Genomic DNA, 11,911 nt, shown 5'->3' with positions numbered 1-11,911 from the left:
CAGTAGCTGAATCCTCCTGGCAGTCATTCATTATTTGTCTCTGTAATCAACTTTGGCTGCTGGAGACTCTTTAAAGTATTCATTTATCCTTTCACTCAGTCAATATTGAATAGTTGCTGTGTGCATGGCACTGCGCTTGCTATTGGAGGAGTGTGGATAAAAGGGCGAAACAATGTATAATCCTTGCCTTTATGGTACCTATGATCAGAAAGGGAAGACAAATGGTCCGCACACTTAATTCATCCTGCAGTGTGTGGTGGATCTCAAAGCTATGGGGTGGGCGGCAATTCAGAAGCAGAGTTTTAGCTGGTGTGGTGATCTGCTTTAGGAGAGAAGTGGCTGGCTAGAATGTGGACTTTTGTTTAAGGTAACGGCAATGGAAGGCTCTCTAGGAAGTGGGAACAGTATGACAAAGTGGTAGAGATGGAGAATCTAGGAATAATATTATGCAGGCTGAGATTTGTCTAACTTAGGAGACCGGTGGGGGCCTTGATGGCGTGGTAGACACAGATGCTGACCTTGTAAGGCAGCTCTGTCCAGTGATGCTGGGGCAGACGTCTGGAGGACTGTGTCCCCAAACTCATGCTACCTGTCCACTCTGCAGGCTCCCAGTCCACACTTCACTATGCAGGGGCCTGCAAAGCCAACTCACATGTCCTCACGTGCCCTTTTAGTTCCCTGCAGTCCCACTTCCTCCAGCATAAACAAGCTCATTATTTCCTATGTAAATGAAAAGCATCTAAGGCTTGGCTCTCTTCCAAACATCAGTGTGGTTCAATACACTACTTGAAATATAGAAGGTTCAATGTGTTGCATTCTTATTTTTGTTGCTGTTTAACTTCTAAATGGCAAATCTTCCTCTATTGTAAAAGTTAGGGGAGACTTGTCCCTCTGCCACTGTTTGAACAAGTTCTGGGAAAACAACGGACAGATGTGATCCAAGAAAGCAAATTATCCAAAGAGTCACTTACTAAACATATATAAAAGAAGACTATTATTAAAACCTTTCAGAGCTCTCAAAAGTGAGACTCTCATGAGTTAACTTCTCAAATATCGGAGAAACACCAAATCCTTAGAATGTCCAACAGTCTTAAAAGTTAAATAAGAACATTTGAATTTCCATGCTGAGCATAGAGGATTCTTCATGCAACTCTTGGCTGAAACAGTGCTGGAACCCAAAATAGAACAGAGGCAAAAGTTTGAAATGGTGTTAAAATGTTAATTTCTCTCCAGTACGTACACTTTTAACAGTTTCTGACCTCACTGAGTTGAAAAGAATGGTTTCAACTTTGCCACAATAGGACCACATCTGACTTTCAGTCTGGATGAAGTGTTTTGATTTTGATTTACATTTAAATGAGGCCCCTTGCAGATAGAAGGCTTAAGAGATGTCCTACTAGGAGATACAGGTTCTGACTGAGGAAGAATCCAAACAGAGAGAAGGAACAAGAGGGCTTACCAAGTAGCTGATGATCTTGGTCTTAACTTGTCATCTCAACAGGGATAAATGCTCGTCTAGGTGAAATATTTTTGCCTCCCAAGAAGAAAGGGAGTAGAACAACCCAAGGTGGCATGGATATCTTCACCATTATTTATGAGTTTTAAAGTTGAATGAGGAAGCTCCAGGAAATTTTGATGTAGGTCTCTTCTCTAGGTGGGAAATGCATAGTCACCTAGGAGGTGGGAATAGCTAAGTGCTTTTTGATTTCATAACCAAAGCCTTGTTTACTTATTTATCGGCTCTCTTCTAAGTAGTTAAGGCTGAATGTGTAGATTGTTTGTAGGGTGATTTGGTGAGTAGCAGACCTATGAACAATAAATCAGCATTCATGTTCAGGCTAGACTCTTCTAACCTTTCAAATACTCCTTTATTAAACTTTTCTTGGAAACTTTTCTTTCTCCCTGGGTATTACTGTGTATTGGAGGAAGATCTGTGTGTATGTGTGTGTGTGTGTGCCAAACAACATTTGGTAGGCTATTGAAATAGACTCATTTAGTCAGTTAGGTCGACTTACTTCAATCCAATTGAATGACTGAAACTGAGAGGGAAAGTGAATCTCAATTTTCAGCTCAGCTTGTTCTGAGCTGACTCCAGGTGTTTGTAGCATGATTTCAGGGCAAACATCTTGGTACATGAGGGGTTTTGCAGCCAAAACAGCTTGCGCTGCTTTCTGACAGGCCATTTTGAAGCACCTATAAGCTGCTTTGCACAATGAGAATAAAGCAGCAGTTCCTGGGAGACTTAAAATGACCTGTAAGTAGACAGAAGATGCCTGCATTTGACTGTGTGTGTTTATCCTTTGTATCTGATTTTGGATTGTCAAGCCCCATGTCTCTGAGAAACCTACAGTACAGTTCTCTACAGTAATACCCTTTCATCCTAACTAGTTAAGAGCTTCCGAGACTGAGTTGTCTGGGTTTGCTGGCACCTAGAGTGGGTAGCTCTTGCTTGTGTCTACTGAGGAATGTCTTTCATGAAGCCAGCAGAAGCAGCTCCCAGGAAACTACTGAGCTAATTTTCCATGATTGGTCTCACACTATCAGTTGTGTGGGAAAAAATGTGATGGGATGGAGGGACAAAATAATAAGTGGCTAGAAAATATTTTCTTTTGTGGACAAAGCCTGAAGAAATCAGATTCAAACTCTATTAGATAAGCTGGGGAGCAACGAGTACATCAACTTGGTTACAAAAGAGTAGCTAGAAAAGATCCTCACTCATTGAGCCACACACCCATGTTCTGACCAGAAGAAGGCTGTTGTGTCATTATTCTAGCATTTTCTCATTGACTAAAGGGCAATGTGAGCTTATTGTACGTAGGAGAGAGGAAGGCTTACTTGGTTAATATTGCAGAGAACTTAGTTTCACAGGCTGGCATATGACAGATTGTCCAACCAGCTCTGTGGAGATTGTATCAACATCCACCTCTATAGCTTCTTAATCCTGCAGCAAATCAACCCTTCTGAGGACTGGACTCTTCCAAGATATTGACACCAGATTTAGGAACCTGCTATTCTCTGTCCCCACTTTTTTTTTTTTTTTAATGGGAGGAGGAGCCAATGTAATGGCTCACTTTACTAGAAAGAAGAAATTTTATACCCATATTTTGGGTGAGTTAATGCAGGGGCTCAGTGGGCCAGTTGGTGGGGCACCAGCTTGTAATGGGCTCCACACCTAGGACATGGCGAGGTCTTGCCTTTGTGCAGCCAGAACCCAATGACAGCACCTTTTAATTCATGGCAGCACTGTTGTCTTCTTGACAAGTGTAGCCCAATTTCTGCTTGTTGGTGATGGAGGGGACTAAATTAGGGTCTTTCTTGGTAGCTGAGGTTGCCTTTGGGCAAGTATATAGTGTGAGTAGAGCCCTGGCATATAGTAAGCGTGATCTCCCTCTGCAACCCATCACCTGCTCATCACCAGTAGGAACACCGCCTCCAGATGCCATGGAGCACACTGTGGTGACTCCATTAGCACTACGGGCCTTTGAGGCGAGCGCACCAGCTATGCAGAATAACCTTGAAGTCATCATGCCAGCTGCAAACACCCTTTCTGCCCCCTCTTAGTCTCTGGTTACTTCTTTACTTTTTCTTATATGTTTTCCTAAAAATCATCTTCCCATGGCCACCCACTGGAGCATACTTCCCCTCTGAAGTGTAATCTCTCAAGAGGGTTTAGGCTTTTATTATAGATGAGAGTAACCTATGGATTGAAAAAGAAATGTATGCTTTTTATACTGAAAAAACATTCCCAAGACATAAAATACAAAAGGGTTGGCAACCTGCTTAGAATTAGGGGTAGAAAGGGCACGTGGGAAATACAAAGAGAACAAACTCCTAAAATTCCTCAGAAAATGTTCTGTCTTGTCAGTAACTTTCAATTCAATTCAGCAAAAGTTTATTTTGCAACTTCTATATGCTAATGAGACAAAGAGACATCATATCATGATTAAGGGTACATAAGTTTGAGTGAACAGGTTGCATTTAAAAATCAAAAGGGGACTTCGCTGGTGGTCCAATGGTTAAGATTTCACCTTCCAGTACAAGGAGTGTGAGTTTGATCTCTGGTTGGGGAGCAAAGATCCCACATGCCTCACAGCTAAAAAACCAAAACATAAAGCAGAAGCAATATTGTAACAAAAAAATTCAATAAAGACTTCAAAAATGGTCTACACACAAAAAAACCTTTAACAAAAACAAAAATCAAAAGATTACCCAAGATGGTCAATATATGAGCTACAGCAAGTGGTGGTGGTGGGAGGGGGAACAATGAGCAGGACCTAGACAGATCATGAGGTACTTTAAGTACTCAGAATTTGCTTATGCTATTATAATTAACAGATGCTATAGAAATATTTTTAAACAGAAACTTGATAAGATCATGTCTGTGTTTTTGAAGATGATGCTGGTCACACTGTGGAGGGTGAGTTAGAAGGAGGCCATGAATCTAGTTATGAGGTTTTGCTTCTTGGGAGGTGATAGAACCAGTCTCCCCACCCACCGCCACCCCTATACACACACACACTATTGATTTCATTTGTAGGGTCTGGGGCAAGAGCATAGATGGAGACCACCCCTCTCCCAAGATCCTAGCCCACTGAGGCCTACCCTTTTTCCCCCCATCTCCTGTGAGGGTTCAAGGCAGTCACATGCCTGCATCCACATGTCCAAACTCCATCTGTCTGCCCCATCCTCAGCCCACAAACAGCTAGCTTTCCATCACAGCTCAGACCTGGGGGACGTGCACCTGGGTTGCATTGTCTATTCTCAGAAGAATACTCTCTTGTATGAGGCTCTATAAGCCCCCTAGATATATTCTGGGCTATTTGGATGGGAATCCCAGATCTAAGGTGCCCAGTGTGTGGTTTACAATCAGAGGTGCGTGTTCCAGATTGGCATATACCCTGGCCCTATGGGCTCCTTGCCCTGTAAGAGGTTTAGACAGGGCCCTCCACAGCCCAAGATCCCCATAAAGTACCCTTGTTGCTTGAGCTCTGGATTTAAGAGTGGTACTGGAAAAAGATCCAAAGTTCATTTTTAGGAAATACCACCCATCACCAATATGCAGAGAAGCCCCACGTAAAAATAACACCTTAGTACACCTGAACATGAATTAGACAGAAAAATCATGCCTCTGACCAAGGTCTGGATACCATCACACTATTCTCTTGTTATAAAGAGAAAATACTTGAGTGATAATAACAAAAATTCCATGCTTTTCTAATAAACTCTCCAAAGGATTCCAGTTACTTTTTTCTCCTTCTTTAAATGGGCTAACACACAGATTGAATTTCCTATTTATCTGTCCTTTAAATAAAAAGGTCTAATAGAAGACCAAGAATTCTTCCATAATGCAACAGCCCTCAGTGTACCAGTCTAGTTCCATTGACAATGTTTACCAGATTCTCAATGCAAGGCATTCTCGACCTCAATCCACACCTAAGCAACTCATTTCTCTTTACAGAATCATTGCTTTAAATAGCTATATAATTGTGTATTATAGTTGCATGTGTGTGTGTGAGAGGGTTGAGAGAGAGACAGACAACAAGCAAGAGAGGATAAAACAAAACAAAACAAAAATTCTGAAGAAGGAAGTTTCCTCTTTATTATCATCTCTCCATTTGTCAAACTGGAATATAGAGCTAAGTATTAGAGGTTCAGAGTTTCTAGTTCTGAAACTCTATAATAACGCAGTAACATAGCTCAGTCAATCAGTTTCTCTGTTCATTTTCCTCTTTTGCAAGATGGGAGTAGCACACTGAACCAGAGGAAAAGTGAGGCTGACTTTGAAAAGCAAAGGAAGCCAGGACTCTGAGTACTGCCTTTAGGAAGTCCTACTATTGCCCTCTGTTTTTGTTCAGTTTCAGCATCTGAGTTGGTATTCTGAGATAGGAATAGAGAGTGAGGGAAGGCAGGATCCTGGGTAGGGGAGTATTGTTTGTTTTCCAGGACAGACGCTCCCTCTGGTACCAGAGGAAAGCTACTTGATCTTATGGAGGAAAGAAGTAGTGAACCCCTGAGAAGGAGAGGAGATAGTAGCTCTGTGTCCACAATAGGCTGAACCTTGAACCACTGTGAAAATGCTTGGTCTTTGTAGGGATGGCTGTGCAGGGAAGAGCTGCGTGCTCAGAGCTGTGATTCTGGTAACTCATGATATTCTGGATCAAGAGCACTCTTGAGGGAGCAGGATCATATTCCCATGAAGATCCAAGGTGGCCTCTCTAGGGACCTAAATCAGCAGTAGGCCAAGGTGACAATGTAGGTCCAACACCAGGCAATATGGTGAAAAGAGAGGTGGGTATGGACTCTTCTGACTTCAGGCTCTCTCTTCTTCAGGTGAGGGTGTCAGAATCGCCTCACGCCTCTCCCAGGCCTGTTGCATGTTTTAAAGAGGGTGATGAGAAGAAGAATACCAGATGTTATACTAATTTGGTATTGGGGGCTGAAGACGGATTTATTTAGGCGAAAATGAAAGATGTGTGATGCCAATGGTACCTTAAAAATGTGGAGCATTTTATTTCAGTTACATGGATCTGCATTAGCGCTGGTTGATTTTTCCTTTTGCCCTGTATTTTCGGTGATGTTGTTTTCTTTTTGGCCTGTTTTCATTCTTATTTTGCACATAAAAACATTGCACACTGGCCTGTCTGGCAGACAGATCACATTGGGGAAACAGAACATGTTATTGTTGTCAGTTATCTTGTCTTTCACCAGTGCTGGTCATGGATTATGACCTGTGCTCTCAGCTTTTGCTGGGAAATTACCCTTGAGGACCATGTGAGCAGCAGTGCCTTGCTGCTCTCCCTCCCATGCCTCAGGGCCAATACATTTGGAGGAAATTCTTTTCTTCTTCATAGGAAACCATATTGTATTGTTAACATACTTTTTTTCTATTCAAGTTACAAATTGCACTGTTTTATTGCAGTGCTACTGTTAAATATGTTGAGTCTCCTAGGAAAGATATATCTGAAACACAAATAAGAAGGGTAATTTTGTGAATAAATTATTAGCCTACAAATAATTTTGGCTAGCAACAGGAGAAGGAATGCCTCCCCACAAATAAAATATCAATGGCAAGACGGCAAGGCAGGGCTTGTCTTTGATGCTGAGGGACATAATGAATGATTCTGTTTTGTAGTTATTTCTAAAATGCAAGCATTTTCAAATCACCAATACAGTGTTTGGTCCCAGGAGGACAGTAGGAATTTCTGAAGGTTGCCTCACTTTCCAAGTGCAAGTTGTTCAGAGAGGAACACCGTGTCCTATATCCCGGGTTGGACCAGTTGCACCTGCTGAGAACAGTGTAGACTTGATTTGACTCAGGAAGATCAGTGATCTACCCTAACTTGTTATATGACCTTGGTCAAGTCACAGAACCTCTTTGTTTCATTTTTTGTTTAGTTTTGTTTTGTTTTAATTTGTATAATTTTGGCCTTTGGATAGCTCAAGTTGTTTTGTTTTGGGAACTCTTCAAAATCTGTTCTATTGATGGGAAACAGAAAAAACATTTACTAGGACTTTCATAGTTATTGCTTAGGCCTCTGAGACTTCCCTGGTAGCTCAGACGGTAAAGCGTCTGTCTACAATGCAGGAGACCCAGGTTCGATCCCTGGGTCAGGAAGATCCCCTGGAGAAGGAAATGGCAATCTACTCCAGTACTATTGCCTTGAAAATCCTATGAACAGAGCAGCCTGATAGGCTACAGTCCATGGGATCGCAAAGAGTCGGACACGACTGAGCGACTTCACTTTCACTGAGTCATCAAGTTTGGATGCGCTTATTTTCCTCATCTTTATTAATGCTTGGAGCTGTTTGTCAGAAGCAGTAGACTCACAGGCCTATGTTCTAAGCTTCTTACCTAGTACATGTTGGCAAACAAGGGGAGAGCTACTGCACTCCTCTGCTCTAGAAACTGAGGCTGCATGAGCAGCTCTGGGAGCGCACATCACAGGAAGGCACTGTGCAGCCCAGGGCACAGGCATTTGGACCCAGAATTGTCCCACAATATTGTGAAAGGAACAATTTTACGTTTCTTGCTTAGATTCCCAAGAATGTCATGAAATATAAAAATGAGATGTCCAGATTTCAATACTTTACTTTTAGAATAGAAATACACGGCATCTAGTTCAGTTCAGTTCAGTCACTCAGTCATGTCCGACTCTTTGTGACCCCATGAATCACAGCACGCCAGGCCTCCCTGTCCATCACCAACTCCCAGAGTTTACTCAAACTCACGTCCATCAAGTCAGTGATGCCATCCAGCCATCTCATCCTCTGTCGTCCCCTTCTCCTCCTGTCCCCAATCCCTCCCAGCATCAGGGTCTTTTCCAATGAGTCAACTCTTCACATGAGGTGGCCAAATACTGGCGTTTCATCTTCATCAGTCCTTCCAATGAATATTCAGGACTGATCTCCTTTAGGATGGACTGGTTGGATCTCCTTGCAGTCCAAGGGACTCTCAAGAGTCTTGTCCAACACCACAGTTTAAAAGCATTAATTCTTTGGCGCTCAGCTTTCTTCACAGTCCAACTCTCACATCCATACATGACATGAGCAAAAAAAAAATTTTTTTTTCTTTTTCTAAGTGTCTTAATCCTTTCCTCCTTCCTAGGTCATATGCTAGGGTAGATGAGAGGAGTATAGTGGAAGGAAGTCATTACTATTGACTAATCTCTTCTAATGTGTCAGGTACTATACCAGATAGTATTGACAAAGTTTTATTTAATTCCTGCAATATCTCTTTAAGGTAGCTCCATTATGATTCCCATTTCACAGTTGAGGAAACTGAGGCTAAGAGAATTAGTATATCTAACCCTAGGCAATGGTACCCCACTCCAGTACTCTTGCCTGGGAAATCCCATGGATGGAGGAGTCTGGTAGGCTACAGTCCTTGGGGTCGCTGAGTTGGACACGACTGAGTGACTTCACTTTCACTTTTCACTTTCATGCATTGGAGAAGGAAATGGCAACCCACTCCAATGTTCTTGCCTGGAAAATCCCAGGGACAGAGGAGCCTGGTGGGCTTCCGTCTATGGGGTCGCACAGAGTCAGACATGACTGACGTGACTTAGCAGCAGCAGCAGCAGCAGCAACCCTAAATCACAAAACTAATATGAAGCAGAGTCAGAATGAAACCCAAATCTGTATCAGTCCTTAGTATTTGTATTTCAATTCTGTAGTTTTTCCTTTCTATTAATTTTCCTTTATTTTTTGGTAACCTCGTTTTCTCCAGTGACTTTCCTCCTCATTCCTCTAATACTCTCTATTTGCCCAGAGATCAGCATTTCTAAATCTTTCCCTGCCTCTTTCGCTCCCTCTTTGCTGTCCTGTTCCTGTTCATTTAGCTGGCTGCTAGCCAACCAAATAAACTGAATTCCATCATAAGGCAAGGATATAACATTTTACTCTTCCAGCATAAAGTCTACATTTTATATTAATTTTCAGTTCCCATGGGAGACTAGATGTGGAGGGTGCTTTGGAAAACCACAAAATCAGTCTACCTCAGTGACCCCACAAAAAGTGTATTGAGTGCAAGTTTCTAGTGATAGCTGTGGGAAGGTCCTTTCTAGTTAATTATGGTATATCTTACTGCACAGGGGACCGTGAGAGGATGTTAAATAAAGATTTTCCTTCCCTCTCTAGTGTGAGGGTACATATAAAAAGCCATTTTGAGCATGTAAAGGGATTTTTACTTCTAATAGGACTTCCTAGTTGATTTCACTTTTGATTGAGATACACCCCATCCAACTGTATTGGTATAGAAATCCCCAACACTGGCCTACATAGGGTATAGGTTGTAAATGCACCAGTCCCCCATGTTCACCCCAGTATTATTCTGTTTCTTGTGTGGCATTATGTAGACATGGAAAAAACTCTTCGAGTTTAAATTTCTTTTCCCTTAGGCAAACGGTATGAATGTAATCTTTGAGTTTCACAAGTCCTCCACCAAAAAAAAGAAAGAAAGAAAGAAGAAGGAGTCTAAAGAATCTGTCTCAAAGAAAGATTTTGGTTGAAATTGTCTTGTCATCAACTCCCCTTCCCTCCCACATCTTTGGAGTGATTTTCTACAAACAAAGGAGCATTGCCTAAATGGAGGGATTCTCCATCCTTAGAGCATAAGAACAATGTCAGGAAGAGCAATGCCTTGTCCTGCCCTGTAGTGTCCAAACTGGTTTTCCATTATCTGTGTTCATCTTCCTCCGCTGAGGTGGTCCCCAAACACTGAGTGTGTAGCACACTCCCTGGAGAAATGCTTAAAGCACGATTGCTTGGCCCCACCCCCACAGTTTCTGATTTTGGAGGTCTAGGGTGGGGCTGGAGAATTTGCATATCTGACTTGTTTCCAGGTGAATTCCTCTCTGGGAATTCCACTTTGAGAACCAACCATTTCTGTAATCCATTTGTATGCAGTGTCCAGAACAAACTTGAACCATTATAAATTAGATAATGTTGTTTTCTTGTTAAAAATCCTTGCCTGTCTTTCCGTTGTACTTAAAGCATAGTCATGCTTTTCCAGGCCTGCAAGGCCTTGTATGGGTGTCCTCTGCTTCTTTTTTTTTAAAATTTAATTTTATTATTATTGTTATTATTTTTTAATTTACAATATTGTATTGGTTTTGCCATACATCAACATGAATCCGCCACAGGTATACACGTGTCCCCCATCCTGAACCCCACTCCCACCTCCCTCCCCGTACCATCCCTCTGGGTCATCCCAGTGCACCAGCCCAAGCATCCAGTATCATGCATCGAACCTGGACTGGCAATTCGTTTCTTATATGATATTATACATGTTTCAATGCCATTCTCCCAAATCATCCCACCCTCTCCCTCTCCCAGAGTCCAAAAGACTGTTCTATACATCTGTGTCTCTTTTGCTGTCTCACATATAGGGTTATCACTACCATCTTTCTAAATTCCATATATATGCGTTAGTATACTGTATTGGTGTTTTTCTTTCTGGCTTACTTCGCTCTGTATAATAGGCTCCAGTTTCATCCATCTCATTAGAACTGATTCAAATGTATTCTTTTTAATGACTGAGTAATACTCCATTGTGTATATGTACCACTGCTTTCTTATCCATTCATCTGCTGATGGACATCTAGGTTGCTTCCATGTCTTGGCTATTATATAGAGTGCTGTGATGAACATTGGGGTACACGTGTCTCTTTCAGTTCTGGTTTCCTTGGTGTGTATGCCCAGCTGTGGGATTGCTGGGTCATAAGGCAGTTCTATTTCCAGTTTTTTAAGGAATCTCCACACTGTTCTCCATAGTGGCTGTACTAGTTTGCATTCCCATCAACAGTGTAAGAGGGTTCCCTTTTCTCCACACCCCCTCCAGCATTTATTGCTTGTAGACTTTTAGATTGCAGCCATTCTGACTGGTGTGAAGTGGTACCTCATTGTGTTTTTGATTTGCATTTCTCTGATGAGTGATGTTGAGCATCTTTTCATGTGTTTGTTAGCCATCTGTATGTCTTCTTTGGAGAAATGTCCATTTAGTTCTTTGGCCCATTTTTTGATTGGGTCATTTATTTTTCTGGAATTGAGCTGCAGAAGTTGCTTGTATATTTTTGAGATTAGTTGTTTGTCAGTTGCTTCATTTGCTATTATTTTCTCCCATTCTGAAGGCTGTCTTTTCACCTTGTTTATAGTTTCTTTTGTTGTGCAGAAGCTTTTAATATTAATTAGGTCCCATTTGTTTATTTTTGCTTTTATTTCTAGTATTCTGGGAAGTGGGTCATAGAGGATTCTGCTGTGATGTATGTCAGAGAGTGTTTAGCTTATGTTCTCCTCTAGGGTTTTATAGTTTCTGGTCTTAGATTTAGATCTTTAATCCATTTTGAGTTTATTTTTGTGTATGGTGTTAGAAAGTGTTCTAGTTTCATTCTTTTACAAGTGGTTGACCAGTCTT

At 41.7% G+C, this 11,911-nt stretch overlaps 1 protein-coding gene across 1 annotated transcript; it reads right to left on the bottom strand.

Moving 5' to 3' along the window:
• Positions 1-3,227: 3,227 nt before the first annotated feature.
• Positions 3,228-3,524, bottom strand: LOC114113073 (cytochrome c oxidase subunit 5B, mitochondrial-like). The gene has a single exon (XM_042242690.1). It carries the CDS (start codon positions 3,522-3,524, stop codon positions 3,228-3,230), a length of 297 nt encoding a protein of 98 aa, XP_042098624.1.
• Between the last annotated feature and the right edge of the window lie 8,387 nt (positions 3,525-11,911).

Source organism: Ovis aries, chromosome 2 (genome assembly GCF_016772045.2).
Source record: "Ovis aries strain OAR_USU_Benz2616 breed Rambouillet chromosome 2, ARS-UI_Ramb_v3.0, whole genome shotgun sequence".
In the NCBI taxonomy this organism is placed as follows: domain Eukaryota; kingdom Metazoa; phylum Chordata; class Mammalia; order Artiodactyla; family Bovidae; genus Ovis; species Ovis aries.
The sequence above is the reverse complement of the archived record's forward strand: the minus strand, read 5'-3'. Positions and strand labels throughout refer to the sequence as shown.